The sequence below is a fragment of the Microplitis mediator genome, chromosome 4, assembly GCF_029852145.1.
Source record: "Microplitis mediator isolate UGA2020A chromosome 4, iyMicMedi2.1, whole genome shotgun sequence".
NCBI lineage: Eukaryota > Metazoa > Arthropoda > Insecta > Hymenoptera > Braconidae > Microplitis > Microplitis mediator.
This window is the reverse complement of record NC_079972.1, coordinates 6,579,640-6,607,047: the sequence shown is the minus strand read 5'-3', so window position 1 is coordinate 6,607,047 and position 27,408 is coordinate 6,579,640. Positions and strand designations below refer to the sequence as shown.

General features: G+C 32.2%; 1 protein-coding gene across 2 annotated transcripts in view; it reads left to right on the top strand.

Moving 5' to 3' along the window:
• The window catches only part of LOC130666399 (uncharacterized), a 216,985-nt gene extending 190,306 nt beyond the window's left edge, over positions 1–26,679 (top strand). The window contains exon 4 of one of the 2 annotated variants that reach the window (XM_057467357.1): positions 23,441–26,679. In XM_057467357.1, the coding sequence (XP_057323340.1) occupies positions 23,441–25,786 (2,346 nt within the window). In that variant the 3' untranslated portion in view covers positions 25,787–26,679. The remainder of the gene's footprint in view (positions 1–23,440) is intronic. The other variant, XM_057467356.1, reaches the window with a different exon arrangement.
• Positions 26,680–27,408: the final 729 nt, after the last annotated feature.

Below are 27,408 nucleotides of genomic sequence, written 5' to 3'. Positions count from 1 at the left end.
GTGTTCGATTTTCATTTTCAAACTGTAAACATTACTGCTTAATTTGCAAGTAATTTTTTACTGGATAAAATTAAAAAATTACAGTATACATTTTAACTTTTGTAATTTTGAATATGACGGGCTTGTTTTTACATTTTATTCTGTAACTATTCCAGTTTTCTTTTTTCCGTGTACCTTCCATTGCGGCTGTCGAATAGCCTTTGTTAACAGATGAAATCTTTTATTTGGCTGATATAATAATCCAATTAAATATTTTTAACTACAGTTTAATGCGATATAAAAAAATTTTCATTAGATTTTCACGAAACTTGCAATTTTTTGCGCATGATAATTTAGTAAAATCTCCAATCTTCGAACTATAAGATTTAAAAATAATCGAATAACATATTTTGAGAGATAATAAAATGATCTACAAAAAAGTTTCTATGACATTTTGAGTTAAGTCTGATAATTTTGTCGGAAAAGTAAAAAAAAAAAGCTTTAAATTTAATATAACTTTGAATTTAAGCTTAAATAACTTTTTGATGATCAGAGTTGCAAATAAATAAAACGAAACCTTCTTTGTAGAGCGTTCGATTTTCCACAAGAATATGTATTGGTTATGTCAATCCATCGATCAGTTAACGAGTTACAAAATTCCAAAATTAAAGAAATTTTTTTTATTTTATTTAAACAAGAAATCTTATGTAGGCGAGCGCAGGCTCTGTAATTTAGTTAGAGGGCTCTATTTGGTGACCAATTTTTTTCGTGTTACATATAACGAAATTTCCGTTTGGGACCGAAAAAAAATATCGATTTTATTTGGCACAGTTTAATAGACACCGACATGAAAGTTATTAAATTGTTTGCACTACTCATTCCGAATATATTTATTAACTTAACATTTTTTTGATGGGAGCTTTTGAAAACCAATAAGAAGTCAGAAAATTATTTCCATCCTTATATATTTCTGTATACCTACAGGGATTTTATGAAGTTAATATACAATAATGTTGTCATTATATTGATCTATTATAAACGATGAAGGAACATTTACTAAATGGAGTTGAATATTTCTCAGTAATTCTCAGGGTCTGCCGTTGACGCGCACAATAATCGACGTTCTCTCAGACGTGCTTGCATTATTATATACTGCTTCTGCCTGGATGCAACGACGCACGAAATTGAAGAGCAGACGATGGTTTACCCTTATACATACCTTTTTTCATTTCAAATGCATGCACATATCTATTGGTTTGAATTATAATGGTATAAAAATTTATGATATTATTCTTACAAAATAACACAACAAGCAAAAATAATGATAAAAAAAAAGTAAAAATTATACAACAACAGCATAATAGTAATGATAATATTATTGTTCACAAATGAAATAAAAATGAATACTCAATAATAAATAATAATAATTACTACTTTTATATATTTATATATTTAGTCAACCCGTGAAAAATGAAACATATATGGCCATGTATGGCCGCATATAGTTCATATATGAATCATATAAGGTCATTTATGGTCATACATGGTTTTGTATGACTATATATGGCCATGCATACTCGTGATTAATTGAACATATATGGCCGTATAAAGTCTATGTATGGGCATATATGACCATGCCCGTAAAAAATGAAACATCTATGGCCATGTATGGCCGTATATAGTTCATAAATGGGCGTATATACCCATATATGTGGATTATGTCTAGGCATATGTGGAGCATATATATAGGCATATATGGTCATGCATAGTTATGTATGACTAAATATATATGCATGGGCATGTATGAGCTATATAAAAAAAATTTCTTTCAAATTTGTTGCTTAAACTAATGAATTTTGAATTTTAGGCGATTTTATGCCAATTATAATTAAGGCCAACCTTTCAAGCTCTGTAACTCGAGTATTATTGGTCGTACCCACTTGGCTCTCACGAACTTTTTTATAGCAAATTTCATGTCCTACGAAAACTTTATACTGCTTCTTTTTAAACAAAATTTTTTAACCCAAAAAAATCAAGTGGAAACCGGAAAAAAAATTTTCCCTTGTTATACACTGGTCACAGAAATTAAGGGATAGAAAAAAAATCCGAAATTTTTAGGTGATTTTCAACATGCTGTAACTCGGTGAAAAATGGTCGTATAAAAAATCTAAAAAAAGCAAATTGTAGCCTCAAGTTTCTAGTTTTCAGATATGTACCTCAAAATTTTTTATCATGTACGGTTCCGGAGTAATCATAAGAAAACCAACGAAAAAAAAATTTTCAAAATTTTTGCTGGTCTTTCAATACCTCTATGGGCGACAATAAATTTTTTTGAATAATCCGACTGTCTGACTTTTCTCGGAAATTTTATGCCCTTTAATTTGGTGGCCTTAAAAAGTCTCTACGACGATTTGGCGCCGAGTTATCATTGATCAAAGCAAAAAAGACCATTTTGACTTTGATAATCAATAACTCCGGATGTATTGGTCATACAGAGAATGAAAGCAGGGTTTTGAAAACTGGAAAACATTCTCTATGAGGCAAAATTAGTGGCATTTGATAAAAAAATTTTTTTTAAAGCGATATTGTTTGGTAAAAAACAGGTCAAAATTCACAAATTTAAGGATATTCGGAAATCTTGCTATAACTTTGGATATAACGGCTGAACAAAGGATATCTTCGACTTTTTTTCAACCTCAAAGTGTCCTGAAAAAACCCTGAAAATTTCAAATCGCTGCGAGTTTTCTTTCTTAGTGCCCCGAAGCTTTAAATTTATCGATTTTGTCGAAAATCACCATAATTGGTAGTTTCTTGGTTTTTGTTCATTTTTTCGATTTGAAAATGGTTTTTTTACCGATAATCTTCATTTCTTTGATCAAAAAGATCGATTATCGAAAAAAATTAAAAAAAAAAAAAATTCGAAAAAAATTTTTTATTTTTCAAAATTTTTTATTTTTCAAAATTTTTTTTTTTGTTGTATCTGCAATGATTTATCATTGTCAAAAAAAATTCCTAAAATTTTTTTAACCGCTGTAACTGCATCTGCTTCAAATGTCAACTTAACAAACATACCCTTTGGGTAACTCTAATGCCGGCGGTAAAAAAGATTTTAGAAATTTTTTTTGACAATGATAAATCATTGCAAATACAACAAATAAAAAAATTTTGAAAAAAAAAAATTTTGAAAAATAAAAAATTTTTTTCAAATTTTATTTTTTTTAAATTTTTTTCGATAATCGATCTTTTTGATCAAAGAAATGAAGATTATCGGTAAAAAAACCATTTTCAAATCGAAAAAATGAACAAAAACCAAGAAACTACCAATTATGGTGATTTTCGACAAAATCGATAAATTTAAAGCTTCGGGGCACTAAGAAAGAAAACTCGCAGCGATTAGAAATTTTCAGGGTTTTTTCAGGACACTTTGAGGTTGAAAAAAAAAACGAAGATATCCTTTGTTCATCCGTTATATCCAAAGTTATAGCAAGACTTCCGAATATCCTTAAATTTGTGAATTTTGACCTGTTTTTTACTAAGCAATATCGCTTTAAAAAAAATTTTTCTATCAAACGCCACTAATTTTGCCTTATAGAGAATGTTTTCCAGTTTTCAAAACCCTGCTTTCATTCTCTGTATGACCAATACATCCGGAGTTATTGATTATCAAAGTCAAAATGGTCTTTTTTGCTTTGATCAATGATAACTCGGCGCCAAATCGTCGTAGAGACTTTTTAAGGCCACCAAATTAAAGGGCATAAAATTTCCGAGAAAAGTCAGACAGTCGGATTATTCAAAAAAATTTATTGTCGCCCATAGAGGTATTGAAAGACCAGCAAAAATTTTGAAAATTTTTTTTTCGTTGGTTTTCTTATGATTACTCCGGAACCGTACATGATAAAAAATTTTGAGGTACATATCTGAAAACTAGAAACTTGAGGCTACAATTTGCTTTTTTTAGATTTTTTATACGACCATTTTTCACCGAGTTACAGCATGTTGAAAATCACCTAAAAATTTCGGATTTTTTTTCTATCCCTTAATTTCTGTGACCAGTGTATAAATGGGAAATTGAATTGCTCAAATTTAAAGTCAAAATATAAATTGTTAAAGTTCGCACGATATCTTTGAAATTTCACGAAAGTGGTATCAGCTAAGCTACTTTCTAGTCAAATTTGGTAATTACTAATAATAATAATAATTTTAAAAAACTGTAGGGTGCACATACCCGGGAAAAAAATTTTTTATATAATTATATGTAAATGGTTATATATAATTTTATGTTTTTATAGATAGATTTTGGCACGATATAATTTTATCTAATCATATATCTAAATATATATTTTTATATAACTTTATTAAGTTTTTTTTTTTTTTTCTTTTTAGGTTCTTTATTGTCCCTTTCAGGTTATAAACCAGACCTCCGTCCCCTTCTTACATACATCTTTTTACAAAGTTCAAAGTGCAAAAATAATACAAAAAAGAAACAAACTTACATAATAATAAAAACTTACATCTATCGCCTTACAATTATTTTATTCCTTAACCTACTTCCACTCTTTACAATCCCTACAAATCCTTACATTCCTTTACAATTTTATTTCCTCACACAACCTTCCACTCCCAGGATCCAAAAGAGAAAAAAAGAAAATTTTCCAAAAGAAAAAACTCTTTGGCATCCTCATTCCTCCACTCTCTCCCACACGCTCCGACTTCCGTTTCCGTTGCTCTTTACTATACATCCTCCCCCCTCTCCTCTCTCAATTTCTCTATCTCTATCAACCAATTTTCCCCCTGTCCTTCCTCTCTCAACACTTCCTTCCTCATCTCCTGCCATCCTTTTTTCAACCTAAACCCTGAGCAAACCTCCGATACATGTTCCCACGTTTCCTCCTCTAACCCGCAAATCCTACATCTCTTTTTTTCCTCCTTCTCCCAGTACATCTCCCCTTTTATCCCATCACCTAGCCTATACCTCGCTACTCTGTCCACCTCTCCTCCTTCCATCCTTTCTTCAAGTATCCCGGCACTCCTATCCCCTTTATATACTTATATTCCCTGTTCCCCTTCGCTTCTCTTATCTTCTCCCACCTTTCCTCCCTCTCCCTTTCCTATCCCCCTCCGTCATAGTTTCTCCCCTCATCTCCCCCTTCTCCCATTTCCTCTCTACTTCTACCATGTCCCACCCTCTTGACTCGTAGTATTTCCTTCCTTCTCCTTCCCACCCCCCTGTTCCCTTCCGCGCTCTTACTCTTTTTCTCATTTCTAACCTACACCTCCTCACCAAAACTCCACCCTTTTCTTCCTCAATTCTATTCTCATACCCCCACGCCCTCATCCCCGCTCTTACCGCTAAACCATCTCTACTCATTTTCTCTAACTATATATCCCGGCACTCTCCTTGTTACACCTAACACCCACCTCAGAAACCTTTCCTGTAACCTCTCCACCTCCTCCCTCTTCTTCCGTCCCCACACCTCCACTCCATAGCTCACCACTGACCATACGAGTTTGTCAAAAAGCCAAACCCTTCTCCCCTAGTCATTCCCGAATTTTCTTTTCCTTGCTTCCCCCAAACCTGACCTAACACACTTGCTCCTTTTTTCACTCTCTCTCACGTGCTCCTCCTGATCTCCATTTGTTCTTACTACATACCCTAGATACACGTATTTTCTCACCTCCTCTATCTCTTCTCCCATCCATCTCCATTTCACTTTTCTATATCTTCCCCCGCCCTTCCTACACCTCATAATTTTGGTTTTCCTCGTATTCACTTCCAAACCTTTCCCACTAAAATATCTCTCAAGCGTTCTAATCATTCCTCTCATCTCATCCTCCTCCTTTGCCAACAACACCACATCATCCGCATATGCCAGCACGTACACCTTTTCCCCTCCTCCCAACTCTACTCCTCCCCATCTTCTTTTTTACAACTCCTCGTCCAAGTCCGACAGAAACAAGACAAACAAAAGTGGGCTCAGAGGGCACCCCTGTCTAACTCCCCTCTCCGTCCAAAACCTCTCCTTCCAAAACACTTTATACGCTGTTTGCGTCAGCGTTACCCCCCTATAATCCTCCACCTTACTACCATCCCCTTTCATTACTATGGGTATCACCACTCCCTTCCATCCTTCCGGCCACCCCCCCCCCCCTCCACACCTTTCTACATAACTCCCATAACGCTACCGTTATTTCCTCTCCTCCAAACTTCCATACCTCATTTGGGATTCTATCCTCTCCCATCGCTTTATTTTCCTTCAGTTTTTTTTAATACCTCTCTTATTTCTTGAAGAGCTATATCCTCCTCCTCATCCCCTATTATCTCCTCCTCCCTTTCCTCCACACCTGTTCTACTCTCCCCCCCCCCCTAACAACTCTCTAAAGTATCTATCCCATTCTTTCCTCTCAATACTTTCATTAACTCTCTTTCTTTTCTTCCTACCCTTGTTTACCACTTCCCAGACCTGTCCCTCTGACCTTATTGCTTTAATCTCTTCCTCCCATCTCATCTTCTCTGCCCGCATTTTTCCTCACATAACTTTCTAAATCTTCTCTTCTCGTCCTTATATTTCTCTACATCACCTTTCTTCTCCCTTACTGCCCTCAGACTCTCCCTTACTCTCATTTTTACCTCCTTACACTCCTCATCCCACCATCCATTCATACTTCTTTTACCTCTTGCCTTCTCTGTCTCCTCTATACCCTCCCTTACCTTCTCCCTTAGCATCCCCCATTCTTCCTCTACTCCCTTATCCCCCCTCCCCACCCCCTAAGCTTTTCTCTAAACATCTCTATCCCTCTCTTCGACCATACCCCTTTACTCTGTCACTCCTTCTACCCCTATCCCTAGATTTCTCCCTCCCTCCTCCCTTAATCCAGACTGCCACTGGTAGGTGGTCCGAATCCACTTTCTCTAGCACCTCCATCCTCATCACTCTTTCTTTTACCTCTTCACTCACCACTATATAGTCTATAACCGAACACCCCCTCTCCCCCATGGATGTCCAACTTTCCTCCTCGTCACCCTCCGTACACCCATTTAGAAATCCCCATCCTTCTCCCCCTATAAGACTACACAATTTCCTCCCATCCTTATTTTCTACCTTATCTTTTGACCTTCGTTCTATTCCCCTTTCTCCGTCGATTCCTACCCTTGTGAATCCCCCTTCCTCCCCTGTTCTCGCGTTGAAATCCCCTCCTATTATCACTTTCCTTTCCTCCCTTTCCCCTTCTATCCAGTTCGCCATCAACTCTAGTTTTTTATCACAGTCCCCATTTATATAAACCCCTACTACCCACCACCATTAATTCCCCAGTTTCACCTCTCTTTCTATCCATCCATTCTCTCCATTGTTTCCCTGTTTTCCTATTTCTAATCCCTCCTTGATGCCCAACAACATCCCGCCTTTTGCTCTCCCCTTTCCTTTATTCCTTACCGCGTCCTGCACCACCCACTTATACCTTTTTTTATGTTTTTCATTCAACCCCTTCCATCCTCTTTCATCCAGCCATGTTTTCATTAACACAATCACATCCCATTCTTTCATGCCCATCCAAAACTCCTCATCCTTATTTTTCAATCCTGCTACATTCCAAAACCCTATCTTATATACCTCTATCTTTTTTTCCCCTCTCTCCCCCCGTTTTCTCTCCTCTTCTCTCCCTTCCTCCCTTTTACCTTACCAGTAAAATGAATGTTAAAGTTTATTATAGTTGAATCTATGTTTGTTTATTAGTTAAATCATATGATTTAACATCAAAAGTTTTTATTTTTGTTATTATTAATGTACTTACATTTTACAATCTTATTTTGTTAAACTTTTGTATTTTGTATTTATGTAAATTGCCATTTGGCCTGTGCTTTGGCATAATAAAATCCAATCACTCAATCAAATCCCTGTCCCTTATCCAACTTTATTAAGTTATATATACAATACCCGCCATGAAAAAAAAAAAAAAAGAAAAAAATAACCTCGCCGACTCATATGCTCGAACTCTAGCCCTTCTGATTCGAAGTTTGATGTGTTGACCAATGTGCTAATTCACTCACTTGAAAGTACAAGTTAATTGAATTCATCTGGATATAAACGAACTTTAACAAATTTAAGACATTAATAAATGATTGATTCTATTATTTGTATTGTATTCAATTATGTTATTGTTTATAGGGTAGAAAGACCAATAGCGGTATACCCACTAACAATTGTTAGTTAACGAGGCAATAATTCCTTCTTTTGGCAAATTAAAAAAAACGAGAAGTTAAAATCTTTTAAACTTATCTGAAACTTTTTAAATTTTATAATTTAATTCATTGTGAAAACTTCAAAATTTTTTAGCTGTCATCCCGCCTTGGGTCTTGTTAGTCTACTTCCAAGAATTTAAAAAAAAAAGTTTTTCTTTATAACATTTATAAACGCGGTAATAAATTAAAAAATTTTATAGACATTATTTTATAAATCATTATACAGTTTTTATAAATAATCTTACGTTGTTTGGTCGTATCTAAATTATTTGACAAAATAATATGATTCACTCACCTTCGCAGCTTGATATTCACTCAGAAATTGCCATTTTTTTAAATTTTTTAAGACTCAATTGTATAAAATTTTATGTAATTATATAAAATTATATATACAAATGGATGATAATATGTATATTAAACCGATAGTTTGAAGACAATTCTCCAATCAAACCGATTCTTTGAGGACACTTTGATTGTTTGGGGACTGGCTCAAACGTTCCTTATATCTAACCGATACTTTGAGGTCTGATACTTTGAGGACGGCTCCAAACTATCAAAGACGTGTATACTTTTTTATACACGATAGTTTGAGCCACCTTTTTTTTTTTTTTTATTACGTAATATATGACGTTATAAAGCCGTTGCACTGAATTTTTTTTTATATACTGTGGAAAAAAATTTGTTATTCTAATTTTACTATTAAACTGATAGTTCGAGGACTGTCCTCATAATATCATATGTTAGGACCAGAAATGTAAATGAGTTATGGATGTCTTGGTATACTCGTGAAAAAATATGAACTAAAGATCGCTAGGCGGTGCGGAAATCAACACAATGGCTAAATTTTACTTAGATTGGAATATTGTAATCACAATAAATTTAAAAAAATTCTAATAGGAAATTTTATGTGAGGAAGATTCAATTAAGGTGATTGGAAGTGTTGTCTGATAAATGTTCCAATAAGGTTAATATTAAAGAAGATAAGAACAACGTTTCTCATTGAGTCTATGCTGTGTGGCCCAAAAAAATTTCATTAAAAATTTTTTCGAGTCTTGCATGAAAATTCAGTACTTTAATACGTTCTAAACGATGAAGTCCGCCATGATTAAACAAAACGATTTAATCAAAAATTTTTTTTTCCTAGAATTATTCTATTTAACATCTAAAAGAAGCATAATCCAGAAAGATAATGTTTTTCGATTCTGAGTTATTTTCTCAAGATTACAATTAAATTGATTACGTTCAATTTTCAACTTCCCGCTAAGAAAATTGTAAATTTTCAAAAATTCGGGGTTATTGGTTTTGGTCCGATTTACGAAAATCGGATTTTCATCAGATGTCGACGTTTTGAGGTCCTAAGAAGCTATTCTGACTAATTCCAAGATGATGTCCGAGTGTATGTATGTATGTACGTACGTACGTGTGTAAATACCTGTATCTTTTGAACGGATAAACCGATTTTGAACTTTCAGGTATCATTCGACGCGGCTTGTCAATATCTTGAAGCTGTGAGAAATTGAGCTTGATCGGTAGGGCTCGTTCAGAAATATTCCAAAAATAAAATTTTTTCAAAAATGTTTTTTCTAGATAACTTTTAATGTGTTCGATGGATTGATTCCAGAATCGACTGAACTCTAGAGCTTTATAAGCCGCGCCGAATGCCACCTCAACCATCAAAATCGGTTCATTCGTTTGAGAGATATCGTTGGAGAAAAAATAGTAAAAAACTATTTTTTTCAAAAAGAACGGCATACAAAAGTATTTTCGAGCTCGAAGAGCTCGAAATGTATTCACGACAAAGTTTTCGAGCTTAAGGAGCTCGAAAACAGCGGGAAGTTTTAGGGCTGGCCCGCAGGGTCAACCGATAGACAGATTTTTTTTTTTGTGTTAAACTATGATTTTTTCCACATGCACTTAAAAAAAGAAAATGTTGCTCCGAAATGACGCACCCTAATATTTATATATAATGAAATTAGAAAGATTCATATAATTATACATTGTAAAGTGAGCGAATGCGCAAAAAGGATCTGATTTAGGTGTGATGGAATTTCAACAATTAAAAATTACACAGATTTTATCAATAAATAATTTGGTTATTTATTTACACGTTATACAGTTAAATATGGTGAGAATTAACATTAGACAGCGAATTCGACAAGATAGATAAGCGATTGCGAATGCGACAAGTAAAACGGTTAAAAACGCGTGGTGGTTAGTAAGACTGGACGATGTAGATTAGAATGATGAAACGATGGCGTCTTCCTTCGTTCCCGCTTGGAGGTGATGATGACAGCATGGCTGTCCCAGCGAATTTTCCCATTGGCTTAAAAGCGTGCCAACAGAAAATAGTTAGCCGCCAATGTCTCTGATTGGCTGGCTGGTAGCGGGTTCTCATGCCGCCGTGGCACGGTCATGAGCAAGAAATTGTATGTGTCGGGCCCAAATAGCGAGTGACCCGGCACTATACTGACACTCAAGTCAGTAGCGAGTTCGGCTACTCCCGATCGTAGCGGAAATGCACGAAGCTTTTCAAATTGCCTAAGCTCGTGACTGAACATACATCAATATATATAGTTATATAAGACTATATATAAATTTATGGTAATGGTCTATAATTGGGGCTCCACCTGTTTATATCAAGCAAAAATCCAAATATAGACAAATTGCTTTGAAACCAATTCCATTCTCTAGCATTTGTCGGCGGATTGAAGATATAATTGCTCCTTTAGGTGTTATATGAGCCTTAATAAGTTATAAGTGTATACCAAAGGTATAAATTATGCTTGATTTAGATATTAAGATCATTAATTTTCAGTTCCATGCAACACTGCATTATTTGACATATTTTTTATTTCATTCTGTGTATTGACTCTTAAGTCAAATACTAAAATTTAAGGTATATGCCTCTTTGCCATAATTTCTGTAGTTTCGTTCTAAGTACGTTAACGGACTCGTCAATAAGGCTATGTTAACGCACTCTTGCCTTAGACTACATCTCTTACCAGTACGAGCCGGCGTAAAACTGTGTTGTGGGCTTCAGCCAGACACTATACTAGCAAAGGAAGGCGGATACTGTCCAAACTACTTGCAACTAAATGTTAGGTGAGCTGTTGCACACCGTTAAAGTATTGAAATAACAGAAATATGCCAATTTCCACTATGCAAGAGTTCAAAAAATCTTTGTAGCTCTTAGTTAGACCTTTCTATCACCACCGTCCATCTTACGGTATTAATAAAATTAATTATTTATATTTATTAAAAAATTTTTTAAATTTATTTTGGAAAATTTGCATGATTTTGTGTTATTTTTATCAATTTTGTACACGGAGAGAAAAATATCGCCAGATTGAGTATACGTATCGCTATTCTGGCTATACGCTGTATAGTCATCTTACTTAACGATACGCCGTATAGCCAATTCAGCTATACAGAGTATCCTCACAGTGGATCGTCAAAATGACGATCCGTATCCTTATTTTAGGCATTTCATGAATCGCTGACATGACTATTGCGCAAACTCTGTATTTAGGCATCCGGCAACCGATAACAACGATACGTATAGCCAATTTAGCTATACGGATCCTCACGCTGGCGATACGGATACCTATATTAACGAAACTACATATCGTTACAAAGGCTATTCGTCGTATTGTTAAATTAAATAAACGAATACTTAACCTAACCCAAATACGTATCTTTATTTTAACGATACTATAGATTATTAAATTAATATGAGAGTATTTCTAAATTAGGTATACGAATCGTTATTCTGACGATACGTCATTTGAGGATACATTGGATAGTCATTCTGGCGATATTTTTCTCTCCGTGTACACTCTGATTGCAAGGTTCGGATAGATATCTAGTGTTAAAGACAAAAACACATACAGAAAATTTAATCCGCCGTGTAGTTGAACACGTGGAAAAAGTTTAATTATAGATATTTAAGGTGTAAGCACTTGGAACTTTAAAAAATAGTTGGAGCCCCACTTCTAGACCATTACTAAATTTATATAATTATATATATTCATATATAATTAAAAATAAAAGTTTAAAATAATTAGATATAATCATATGTAACTATACAAAATTATATAAAATTATATATGATTTTATATAATTATATACGATTATATCTTATTATATAAAATTTTTTTTTCCCGGGTAACATCTAATAGTTTCGAATGATTTTCAAATATGAATAGCTTGATTCGATCCGAAATAAATAATTCGTAAGTTCGAACTATTCGCATAATTCTAATGCGTAGTTATGTATTATTATATTTGATAGCGCACTATCTGTTTTTATACTATCTTATACATCATATATGCCCATATATGGGCACACTGACCGAAAGGTTATCTTGGTTCAAAGAGAATTATCTTGAGTCAAGAGAATATTTAGGAAAATGGAATAAATCTTGGTTGAAGAAAATTTTCTCTTAATTTTGATTATTTTGATTCAAAAAGTTATTTTTTCGACCCAAACGGGTTAAAGTTTTAAGTTAAAAATATATGATTTCAGTTCAAAAAGAAAAAATAAATAAAGAAAGTAAATTGTTTTTTGAATTAATATTTTGAATTTCTTCATTTATGTATATAGAATATTTTATTCTATGAAATTTAACTTCTCTACGTAAGGAGTCAAATTTCTTAAACCAACTAGTGGCTATTGCTTGAAACAAAAATAAAAAAAATCGGTCTGTCAGTTGACCCTGCGGGCCAGCCCCAAAACTTCCCGCTGTTTTCGAGCTCGTTGAGCTCGAAAACACTATTGTGAATACATTTTCGAGCTCTACGAGCTCGCAAATACTTTTGTATGCCGTTGTTTTGTAAAAAACCATTTTTTAGCATTTCTTTCTCCCACGATATCTCGCGAACGAATCAACCGATTTTGATGGTTGAGGCGGCAATCGACGCGTTTTGTCAAGTTCTAAAGCTGATCAAATTTTGGATTCGATTTATCGAGTCGTTTTTGAGATATTTCAGGAAAAATAAAAAAAAATTTTTTTTTTAATTCTTTCGACAACGGTTTCTCTTGAACGAATGAACCGATTTTGATGGTTGAGGTGACATTCGACGTGGCTTATTAAGCTCTAGAGCCCAGTCCATTTTGGAATGAATCCATCGAGCACATTAAAAGTTATCCAAAAAAAACATTTTTGAAAAAACTTTATTTTTGGAATATCTCTGAACGAGCCCTACCGATCAAGCTCAATTTTCTCTCGGCTTCAAGATATTGACAATCCGCGTCGAATGGCACCTTAAAGTTCAAAATCGGTTCATCCGTTCAAAAGATACAGGTATTTACATACGTACGTACGTACGTACATACATACATACATACACTCGGACATCATCTTGAAATTAGTCAGAATAGCTTCCTAGGACCTCAAAACGTCGACATCTGATGGAAATTCGATTTTCGTAAATCGGACCGAAACCAATAACTTCCCGAATTTTTGAAAATTTACAATTTTCTTAGCGGGAAGTTAAAAATTCAAGTCGAGAAAATCAAGCTCTTGGTTTTTTTCCATAGCAGCATTCGGATAACAGGAGCACTCGGGTCTATGCAGCTTCTATACTTCGGACACTACTTTGTGTATACACGTAGACGCCCGAAGATCCCAAAAAAATGAAACGAGTCTGTTCAGCGCTGGCGCCGTGTATGTGCAATTATATATTACACACCAATATTCTAATAGTATTAGTTTATTAATTATACAATTAACTAATTCATATACATAAATTGTTTTGAATTGAAGTGTTCGGTAAAAATGTAAGTTATTGTAGTTATTAGTCATTATATCTGGTGTTTTTTTCTGATTCACGTTAAGTTAAATGGTGTCGTTTCAATCACAAAAAAGTAAGTTAATTATTATTTATGCTGTTTTTAATCATATCAGATAGTCACGTTTGTTATCGTTTCTGATCCTAAATTTATATAAAATTGTTTCCTTTTTAGTGTGGTATATATCATGCAGTTGATGCTGTCGATGAAGCCAGGATAAATAACCTAACCTTTCATTTATTTTTGTAACAAAAAAAAAATTTTTATTGTAATAAAAAATCAAAATATATGTTGATGATTAATTGTATATACTCTGAAAATTGAATTTTTAATAAAAACAATTAATTTAAAATTGAACTGAATTATTGTATTTTAAAATAAAAGTATTTTTTACTTTACATTAATGTATAATTTAGTTTTAAAATGAGTTTTTTATTTTTTTAATCTAAAATTAATTGTTTTCAGATAAAGTCTACATTGATTTTGAACTAAATGGTATCAAATCTTTGAATAAATTAATTTTTACTTGGAGTAAGTTAAATGTGCCTCTGTTTAAAAACTCGATGTATCGAAATGAATCGATATTGACTACATTCGAGAGAACGATGTTTTTAGAATGAGTTGGTATCTTCTAAAACCAAGAGCTAAATTTTCTTGTGCCAACCAAGTTGTTTTCTTGTTCGGAGAAACTAAAAACATTTAAAGCAAAAATTTATATTTTTAAATCAAAATTGAATTTCTTTATTGAAGAGCTTTATATACTCTAATTAAAAAAAAAAAATTTTTTTACCAAGAGAAAATTTTTTCAAACAAGAAAAGAGGATATTTTAATTTAAGAATTTATTTTTGGAAACGATTTTCTTCTTGACCCAAGAGTTCCTTTTTTTCTGTGCATGTATAGTCATACATAGACATACAGATTTTTTGAATATATTTGAGCTGACTATTACAATTACTTATAAACAGGATGTTGTAGTGCAAAAAAATAATAAGAAACTTTTTTGATATGCCTAACAGCATATTGATGATTATATTATGCTTTTTCAAAAGTGAATATATTCTTTCAATCTTACGTAGCACAACTAAACTTCGTTGTCACTGTCGGTTGCATAGCCTAGTCGTCAAAGCGTCGGTCTCTCGTACGGAGGGTTCTGGGTTCGAATCCTACTAAAGCGGGTGCGGCCATTTCCAATAAGATTAGGAATTTAATTTTTTCCATATCTGATATAATCTCTGCGTTGCCAAAATAATTAGAAAAAGAAATAAAAAAATTTTTTTTTTTTTTAATTTAAGGTACCCGCGGGTAATAAGGCCTGTCGGGTAATAAGGCCGAAGTGACAGAAATGATATTTAAAATAACCGCCTCCACTAAAGGCTACTCTAGTAGAAGGGTCTTGCATAGAGATGCTACGACAAGTTAATAGAGTCCCGATACTACGTTCCCTGTCTTCTATATTTCACCATTCGTCATATGATGTTGTAGCGCAGAAGAAATCGTAAAAAACAATCTAGTCTTCTGACTCTTAAAAAGGATACTGATAGTTTTAAGCGCTGTTGAGCAAAGCAATCTAGTTTTCTGTGTTTATAAAAGTATTGTTGCTAAATTTAAGTGATGATTCATCTCGAATACCAATTTTATTAAGTATAATTAAACTATTCCAGTTTGATTAACCCGTAGGCCTTATTGTCCTACCGTAGTAAAATAAGGCCTATTCGTATGGTTCTTGTAAAAGTTTGATTTTTTGTTCGTTTGTGGTATAAACTACCATTACTTCATTATATTTTATGGCTAATGTATTGAAATAAAGATTAATGATACATTTCGACAATCAAATGCAATATTTTCGATTCTATTCAAAATATCCCTTAGCTAGGCCTTATTACCCGCCGGTACCTTAGTTAAAATTTCTATACATAGTCATATCAAGTCATATATGGCTTGATATGGCCATATCAAGCTATGTATATCAAGCCATACACGGTCTTGTATGATCATATACTTTTGAAATGTATTTAATTAAAAATGAAAAAAAAATTTTTTTCTTTTGGTTTTTTAGTGATTTCTCAGAACCGACTTGAACGATCGACTTCAAAATCTAATCAGCTCTAAAATTTGATAAAACGCGTCGATTGCCACCGAAACCATCGAAATCGATTTATTCCTCTGCGAGATATTGTGGGAGAAAGAAATGCTAAAAAACGGTTATTTGCGAATATCTTTGAAACGACTCAACCAAACAATTCCAAAATCTAATAAGCTTTAGATCTCAATAAAACGCGTCGATTGCCACCTCAATCATAAAAATCAGTTAATTCGTTCGCGAGATATCGTGGGAGAAATAAATGCTAAAAAACGGTTTTTTTCGAAAACAATGGCATACGAAAGCTTTTTCGAGCTCGAAAATGTATTTACAATAATGTTTTCGAGCTCAAGGAGCTCAAAAACAGCGGGAAGTTTTGAGGCTGGCCCGCAGGGTCAACCGATAGACCGATTTTTTTTTAAATTTTGACAAGCATGTTCTTGTAGGAAATTTAATTTCCTACAAAAAGTACCTGATATCTAATACACGTCAAATGTATGAGTAAAAAAGGCCATTTGGCAGCCGAAATGGAAGGTAGATTTTCCAATTAATCTATATAAATAGTTTCATACATACATATCTTGTAATAAAGGTTAGTGTATAGTCATGATATGAAATTAGGCTCGTTTTCTTTAAAAATTAATGTAAAATTATAAATATTTTACAAAACAAAATATGAGTAAAATTACAAATCAGTGTGTTGTAAATACAATATACAATACAATTCGAGTAATCTAGGAGTTGGAATAAGTTGCATAGTAAATTTACAAAACGGAATGGTATTTTTACTAAATTGTTATGCGTTAGAACTTCCTACACTTTTGTTGTAAATTTACTATAGAAATTTTTAACAGTGTACGAGTGAGGGTAAAAAAAAACAACGACTATTTTCGATAGAGAACTTCAGATAGTTGATTTAACAAAACATTATAGAGGTAATGTACCAAACTAAGCTTCACGTAAACAAAGTATAGAAAATTTACTTAGTATGAGATCATAATTGTAATTGCTATTACGATGGCAAGACCAGTTATAATTATAGGACGTACATGTACGTTTGAAACATCATTAGTGATAAAAGAAATACTTTTAAAATATAAAATAGCTGTGAAATTTACAGGTTACTTTCTTCATAATAGAATACAACCGACGAAATTGGATTATAATGAAAAATGCTTTAGTTATGTGACTGAAAACCATATTTCCAACATTTTTTGATTCCATTAAAATTTTCAAGGCTATCAAATTATTGGAAGAAATGGTCAAAATATAAAGTTTAAGGTCATAAATTAAAGCTCATTAGTCAAGCTTTAAAATACTTTGTACAAAAATTATCTATGAGTTTTAGTTTTAAAGTTCTATGGACCTTAAAAGTGATTAAAAACTGATTTTTTCGAAAAATCGTTAAAGTTTCAAGCAGCCATAACATCTAAACTAATTGACCGATTCAGCCCATCTTCGAACTTAACCGTGGTAATTACACATAATATAAGTGTAGACAATTTCATTAAGATCGGATAAGGATTGTAGGCGCAATCGTGTCCTCAAAAGTCGGTTCCATCCCATATATATATATATATATATATATATGGGTGCTTCGTTTTCGGCGAAAGTATTTTTTTCGTTGCTCATCGAGCAAAATATTGTTTTTTATGCTGAAACAAAAATTCCTGCCAAGTTTGAGATCTTAATTCCAATCCTAAGTACATTCCATTTGATTTCAAAGATTTCCCATTTAAAAAACATGTAAATTAAATTACTTTTTTTTTAACTTTCTAATACGCAGCTGCATTTTATGATATCGACGCGGTTTTGGTCGCAAATTGTTGGGCGTTTGGTGTTCTTCAAAAGTGCCCATGGTTACTTAACTGTGATTCCAGCTGTTTTACTTGTGTCCGTTGCGGAAGTTATTTTTCCTATGAAATTGACTTTTATTGGCTTGCAGAACGTAAACTAATGAAAGTACACTAAAAATGCTAATGGAAATTTTATAGGAAATTTTATTTCCTTAAAAAAAAGTCCTATGAGTCAAGTCGCTAAAGTCCATAGTTTCCGAGTTATAGTAATTTTAATAATTTGAAAAATAAAATGTAATTGTTTTTTTTTTATATTTTATTTTTCAAATTATTAAAATTACTATAACTCGAAAACTATGGACTTTAGCGACTTGACTCATAGGACTTTTTTTTAAGGAAATAAAATTTCCTATAAAATTTCCATTAGCATTTTTAGTGTACTTTCATTGGTTTACGTTCTGCAAGCCAATAAAGGTCAATTCCATAGGAAAAATAACTTCCGCAACGGACACAAGCAAAACAGCTGGAATCACAGCTAAGTAACTATGGGCACTTTCGAAGAACACCAAATGCCCTACAATTTGCGACCAAAACCGCGTCGATATAATAAAATGCAGCTGAGTATTAGAAAGTTAAAAAAAAAGTAATTTAATTTACATGTATTTTAAATGGGAAATCTTTGAAATCAAATGGAATGTACTTAGGATTGGAATTAAGAGCTCAAACTTGGCAGGAATTTTTGTTTCAACATAAAAAACAATATTTTGCTTGATGAGCCACGAAAAAAGTACTTTCGCCGGAAACGAAGCACCCTAATATATATATATATATATATATATATATATATATATATATATATATATATATATATATATTAGACTGGGCCAAAAAAATCGACTATTTTTTTTTTTAACGATACTGTGAAAATATTATTTGGGATGACAAAAAAAAATTATTGTGAAAATTTGAGTCCTTAATATTGATATTGAAAGATGCATCATCGCAATTTTTGATTTTTTTTTAATTTTTGTCTCATAACTCTCAAACCATCGAGATAAATGAAATCGACTTTGATACATTTTTTGAAGGAAATTTGATGCTCTACAAAAAAGGTTTGATTGAAATTTTTTTCAAATGAACCGTTTCCTTATAATCATGCTTTGAACATTGGTATGATTTTAAAATTTGATTGTTCAAATTTGGAATTTTGTAATTCATGTAAAAATTAGTATCCGCAAAAAGTCAATAAATATTTTAGGATGAAATTGAATGCTCTACAAAAAAAGTCTCTTAACAATTTTCGCTAAATTTACTCCTTCAAAAGTTATTCAAGATTATTGGAGTCGTTTTACTTAACTTCAACCTTAGAATGTTCGACGGCAGAACTTACGACGATTTAACGTTAATAAACGGTAATTTTATCATGCCGCTGAAACCGCTAGGGATACTTTTCTTTTATCACTAATGATGTTTCAAACGTACCTGTACGTCCTATAATTATAATTGGTCTTGCCATCGTAATAGCGATTACAATTATGATCTCATACTAATTAAATTTTCTATACTTTGTTTACGTGAAGGTCAGTTTGGTACATTACCTATATAGTGTTCTGTTAAATCAACTATCTGAAGTTCTCTATCGAAAATAGTCATTGTCTTTTTTTACTCTCACTCTTAGAAAACGAGCCTAGTTTTATATCATGACTATACACTAACATGAATCACAAGATATGTATGTATGAAACTTTTTATATAGATTAATTGGAAAATCTACCTTCCATTTCGGCTGCCAAGTGGCCCTTTCGTACCTTATATCTGAATTAATTTTGAACGGAAAATTAATAGGTTCTTAAAGATTTCTAAAGACACAGATAAGAAAATTAAATTTAAGACTGATTTAATCGACGTAGATCTATTTAGATTCATGTATATTCCACCGCCTCGGTTTAAAAATTAAAAAAAATTTATTTTTCATAAGATTTTGAAATTTTTTTTTAAATAAAATTTTTTTTACTTTTTATAGTTTTAGAATTTGGTTGTTTTTTAGCTTTAAATATATATCGATTTATAAATCCCTGAGTAGAACCCAGAATTGAAATCTCTGGTAAATCTAAATTATTATTTCTTGGGGAATTAGTTAAGCAATTAATCATCGTTGTTTGACTATCATATACGGGGAGAAATAAATAAAAATATATGAAGGATAAACAAAAGGTTTGAAGAATTGAACGTTTGTAGGTTTGAAGGTTTGAAAAAATAAATGTGACGCGATGCGAGTACAAAATCAAGGGTTGCTAGATGTAATTCCAAGCTCGATCTTACTCTCGAGCTTACTCTCTACTCGAAAGTATACTTCCTTCTTGTGCACGTTTTGCGCTCGGAGAAATACTTGCATGAGAGAGTTCAGCGTGTCGTAATTAAATATGCTATGCACGTGGTTACAGTGTAGACGAGTTAACTGCAGTTGAATCTTCAAGCACGTAGTTTGGATGGACCATTGCAAACCCGGGAAAAAATGTTTTTATAAAATTTTATAAAATTTTATAAAATTTTATAAAATTTTATACAATTTTACAAAATTTTATAATATTTTATACAATTTTATAAAGTAAGATCTGAGTAAGGAACGTAATAAATAAATGTGATTTTATAAAATTGTATGATATTTTATAAAATTTTATAAGGTTTTACACAATTGTATAAAATTATATAATATTTTATACAATTTTATGAGACTGTGCAAAGAAATTTCATAGAATTTCATATAATTTTATCAAATTTTACAGAATTTTATAAAATTTTTTATGGTAAGATCTTAAAAGGGAAGTAATAATTAGATAAAATTTTATATAATTGTACGAAATTTTATAAGATTTTATAAAATTGTATAATTTTTTATACAATTTCATAGGATTATATAAATTTTTATACAATCTTATACACTTTTATAAAGTGAGATCTTAGTGAGGGAAGTAATAATTAAATGAAATTCGATATAATTGTATGAAATTTTATAACATTATATAAAATTTTATAATATTTCATCAAACATCAGAGAATTTGATGTCACTATTGCATCTAGTGTGGGGTAGCATTTTGTAAAATTTGATAAAATTTCACACAATTTTATAAAGTTTATCACAAATTATTATAAAAATTGTTAGAAATTCAAAGTTAATAGACAAAATTTTCAATGGCCATAAAAAAAAATTCATTTTTGCGGGCAAAATATGGTGATAAACAAATATGAAAATTATATTATAAAAAATATAAGTGATTACCTAAATATATACAGGGTACCCCCAAAAAAATGTAGAAAAAAAAAAAATTCTGAATATTGAATAAAATTGATTTTATTAAAATTTTTTGTAAGTAATTTACATTAAGAATTTTATATTTTACACAATTATTGGATGCAAAGGAAGATAAAAAAGTTTTTAATAGTTTTTATCATAATACAAAAGTCTTCAACATTTTTCGACCGGCACTCGATTCTGGAAAAGTTTAACGAAAAAAGTTCAAAATAATGCTCAATTATACACGGAAAAAAAATATTAGTAAATATTACTGAGATTCTCGTCAACAGCGCGCCTATACTGAATCTCAGTAAATATTACTGAGTAGAACGTAAGAAATTAATAACAGATGCATTTTTTTGACAAGTGTCTTGTAGTTTTTTAAGGTTTAAGTCGTAATTTTAAATATTCAAGCAGTATAATTCAACGGTTAACTGTTAATGATAGCAATTTAAACATTAAAATCATAATTTTACTGATTGAAACGACATTAGTTATTGAACATAACATAAATAAGTAGAAGTTGAACTACAATTATTGTCAATCATTTTTATCCGTGTATTTACAAAAGTAATTTTGGGATGGTTATAATAGATTTAAAAAAAAAAATTTTTTTTTCATAAAATTTTAGAAGTACCTCGTTTTACCTACCCCCACTACCCCTTTCTTTTACATATTTATATTTATATTACATAATGTGATAATTTTTAATTCAATGTTTTTAAATTTTTATTTTGTCAACTATCAATTAAAATTAATGCCTTATTACTCAAGGAAAAGTTCAAAGGTTTCGCCATTAATTCAAAAATATGAATCATTACAATTCAATAAATTTAATTAATTTTAAAATTTTATGTCCATTAAACAGTCGATAGTTGAATTATTCAAATCTCTTTTTTATATATAATTATAAATTAATACTGTGGAATATGGCTGATAACAATTCATGAGTAATCATAAATACAGCCACGAATTTTTCTAAGCTACAAGTGACCAATAGACGAGTGGAGCAGACTACGATTCTTCAATAACAAAAGTTAAGCAGCATCGAGGTTGGACATTAATTGGATGGGTGACCCATCCGGGAAAAAAAATCATTTTATAAAATTTTACAAAATTTTATAAAAACATTTTTTCCCGGGAAATCAAATTGCCGCTACGAGTACAGGAAACGTTAAAAAATATGTGATAATCAATATTTTAAAAAGAAATGATGAATTTAAATTTAATTATACACAGACTATTTTTTTTTTATTATTATTATAGCATATAAATCCGAAACGTTGATCTCGTGTAAAATGATCGATTATTATTTCAAGCTTGAAATGTATAGGAATCAATTATCCATATTTTTAGTTCATTGAATTGAATAAAATAATAATAACGATTTAATTCGTTGATAACAAATTACAATTTATTAATCAAAATAATGCTGCATAAAATAATATCGGAAAGCAGCTTGATACGCAGAAACATAACATAGAATTTGTGGGAAACACACAGGCCGCAACGCCTAATTAACGCGTAGCAACTGTAAACCCTATAGCCAAATCAACTGGACGTTGAGCTCAGCGCCATTGATGCTACACGGAATTGCCTAAAGGGTACATATCCAAATCTGAACACCCCTTTCACGCAATTTTGCATTCGTAAACAAGGCTTCATGGCTCATGAATTCATGGTTGGTTCAGTTCCATGTAAGCATTAAATCCCCCATTAAATTTAATTACTTAAAAATGACTATAAACTCATTGTATATTTTTAATATTAAAATTTTTTCAATTAAATATATTTATATATTTACATATATGTATATGCAAAATATTAAACAAACTTAGTAAGATTAACTTCTGTATAATTATTATAACATAATAAATTTGATTAAAGTAGATTACTGAATATAGAAAGGAAGAGAAAGAGAGCTAGCAAATAAGTTGAACGATGACTGGAAGCCCTCGGGTGATATGATAATTTGTTCCGAGAACGAAGCTCCAATAGCATGCATGCCGGATATTAAATGAGAACGGCTGGTAGTTGGCGCCCGTAGCAAACCAGTAGAGTATTCTATCGTTTGCCGGAAGCAGCGTTATGTCACCACGAAAGACAGTAGATTCAATTTAAGTAAAGTTTAGAGATAGTTCTTTCGGGATGGTTAAAAATTATAATAATAATCTGCGAAGGTTTTCCATAATCCTTAATATTTCTATATCTTAATTGTATATACTAACTATTTACAGTACACAATTTATTTGTTACAGATTATAGATGGAAATACTAAGACATCAGTGAGTAATCGAAAAGAGCCTGGAGTCTTTTGTGGTGAATCTGAACAACCTCAAACGTTTATATCGGAAACCAGTTTCGTACGAGTTCTCTTTCATGCTGATAACTTCACGGACCAGACTTACTTTAGCTTTGATTCAAGAGCTGAGCAACAATTTGAGGTGTACCTACGGTATGGTCAACATCCTGAGCTTTACCCGAATCGTCGAGGTATAGTTGTACCTGGAAGTTACTGCGAACGTGATTTCAAAGACTGTCGACTTCAGACATGTTATGTTCAGAGTCCTGCTTATCCTGGCATATATCCTCGAGCACTGCATTGCAAATATAAACTTAATACGAGGCAGCCTTTTATCAAACTATACATTGAAAACGAGGAGTTTAACATAGATGGACAACGATGCGAGAATATTATGACTTGCCCAATGCGACCAATAAGTTCTGGATCGCAACACTGCCCTTTTGATTACATTCGTGTATATGACGGCATGAATGAGACTGCACCAGTTATCGGAACTTTCTGTGGTATGGGAAAGTTTCCTTACAGCATAATTGGTACTAGCGCAGATCTCTACGTTGAATTTGTATCATCACCTGCTGGACCACTTTTAAATACTGGATTTCATTTTAATGTTGGCAATTGGCCTGCTCATGTTGAAACAGCTGGAGTTAAAAACGGCAGTTGCGATTGGCTTTTAAGCAGTGATAATCTTCAAAATGGTGGTGAAGGTATATTTTTATCTGTGGCACATTGGTATCCTCCACACACTAGTTGTACCTATCTTTTGAAAGGTCGGCCTGGAGAAATTGCAAGGCTTTATTTTCCTAGTTTTCGAGTAAATCGAATTGAATCACCTATTTCACCGTATGACGGAGACTGCGGCGAAAGTCTTACACTTTATGATGCCAATTGGCCAGATGATGCTAAAATTATAAAAACCTTTTGCGATACTTTTAGCAAACCCATGGAAAAGCATGATTTTGTTTCAACGTCAAATTCCATGTTTGTTAGATTTGAGAGTAAAACTGGAAGTTATTCCGGTAGTTCGTTATATTATTGGGCACATTATGATTTTTTTAATGCCACTAGATTTGGAGAACCTGTACCAAATACCGAGTGTGATGAAACATTTGCTTCATGGAAAGCTCATTCGGGCCGACTACGCTCACCACTCAATAGTCTATTATATAAACGGCCGGGTGACCCACCAAATGACTTGACATGCACTTATACCTTTATTACCGATAAAAGACTTTTCGCGAGAGTGATACTGACTATTGAATCTGTCACCTTTAAAGAAAACCCTTATGCTCAGTGTAATCATTGCTGGGATAGTCGTGCTGATAAAGTGATTGTACGAGAATCAACTCCTGAAGCTGATAAGGGTCATTGTCTTTGTAAATTATTTCCTCCTACACCTCCTATAAAAATAGTGTCTCGAGGAGAAAAGCTGGAACTTAAATTTTTTGTTGATGGTAGTCATGCTGCACCCAGTTATTTTAAACAATCATCACCACTCTTTCAAGCAAGTTTCGAATTTGTCCATAATCCACTTTGTGGTGCTGCATTACTACCACCAGCAACAGACGGTGAGATAGAGTTTCCTAGCTATGAAGCTCTTAGTTACATCAGCCCTCCGAGGTCAATCAAATGTATTTGGGAACTACGAGTTAATCCTGACAAAGATTTGTGGTTACATTTTGACAAAATAAAGTTTGCATCTAGGTCTTGTGAGGATGGAAAGTTAGAGATATTTTTAGCTAGTATAACGGAACCTTACATAGCGATTTGTGGTGAAAATGTCAGTTATGTCAGGGAAATGCCAATATTTTCTGCCGTACAATTAGGTCAGCCCAGAATACCAGACGGCGAACCACCTCCTGTTGTTATACAATTCACGGGATCGATGACACCAGCGAGGGTAGCATTCAAGATTGCTTGGACGGAGCTCTTTCGACTACCTCGAGATAGTAGTGGTCAACTTAACACTCAGAAACTCCAAGAGTGTGGATTCCAATGTCCAGGTAATACGGGTTGCATATCTGATCGTCTTCTGTGCAATGGAGTCGTCAATTGTCCGACTAACTATTTACCATTAGGTTTAATCAATGTCAGTCTATTCGAGCCTGACGACGAGTCTATAGAGATGTGCGGAGGTCCTATATCAAATAACAATAGTGGTGTCGTCGGTCCTGCAGGATGGGCAGGTGCTGGTTTAGGTGCCGGCCTAGCAGTTATTCTATCTCTGACTTGTCTCATCGCTGTTTGTCGATTTTGTAGACGACGTTCACGCTCTCGGAATATTCACGTACCATATTAGTGTGCCCTAAACTCATGTGTTCGCTAAGGATTATCCTACGGAATGTTACAGTTACCCTGATACAATTGTTGTATATTACAGATGTGTCTATGTCGCTGTACATATCCTTTTTTTGATAATGGATATACATCCAACTCAGTGAATTCAATGTATCATGTTACATTTATAGTGAATGATAATGAACGATTGTTTAAGCTACTGTTGTATAAATTTAAATATTGAATGACTTTATACCATTATGGTACAACGTTATTCCGAAATACTGTATATTTTATAATTTATAATTTATAAATATTTAAAATAATAATAGCAATATAGTATATTATACATAAAAACTTTTCGATAATTTCTGCCGAAGTAACGACGGCACTTATGTATTACAAAAAAATTTGTATTAAAATTATTTTAATTTATTAATTAGAAATAAAAAATATCAAATAGTTTTTATTAAATAAGCTGACAAAAATTTTTTAGATTATTAAAAAAACTAGCGAACTCCGACAATAATCAGGCACCGCTAGTTAATATAAGAATATATTATTAATTAAACACTGAATAAATCAATAATAAAATTTTATCATTTTAAAACGTAAAAGAGAAATATAAAGTAACTATAAAAAAATTTTTGGTTTGTACATAAGTTCTTTTGCGAGATTTATTCTGAGAAGTTTACTCATAAAATAAAAATGGAGTCAGATTTATTAATGCAGTTAAAATATACATGATAAACTGATCGTATGTTATATTGATGCAATCATATAGTTCTACTCAATCTTATGTAATTATTGTATTGATAATTATATTTTCTACCAATAAAGAGAACTTTCACGTTAAAAATGAATAATTTCTTTTTTTTTTCAATCAAAAGTAAGGTAAAAGCCCTAGTACCCGATCACGTAAATAGTACTCGATCACTCCATGTATTTGCATATCTATATTTAGTAAGATTTGGTAAATATAGCTATAAAAATTGTCAACGAGGAAGAACCGTCAGTAAAGCACCCCTAGCGCTTTCGCGCTTGAGATGTGCAATACATGGGTGATTGGGTACTAATTCCCTGATCGGGAACTGAGTCTCTTACATTTCGTACTGAGAAAGAAAAATGTTTTGCAATATCAACTTTAAAATAAGTTGCATTTTTTATCACTGAGTCGTGCCGAAATCGTTTTATTCAAACTAAAATATGCGTTTTACTCTTCAAGAAAAATGATGAGATCTAACTATATATAATTGGATATGATCAAAGAAAGTAATATACAATTACATCCAAATATTTGGATGATTTTGATAATTATATCTAATCATTCATAGTTATATATAATCATACCTAACTATATAACCAAGATATGACTCTTGAAGCCAAAAAAAAATAATTATATATAACTATATATAATCAGATATGATCAAATTATATCTGATTATGCATAATCTGTGCATCATCCCGATAAAAAATGATTTTATCTGATTATATATATGAGATTATATATGAGATCATATATAATTATATATAATCATGTATGGAATTATATATAATTATATATGAATCTATATATAATTAGATCTGATCAGACCTGGATGATGAAGGCTAGATATGATCATAGATAAGCCTATTTATGATCAG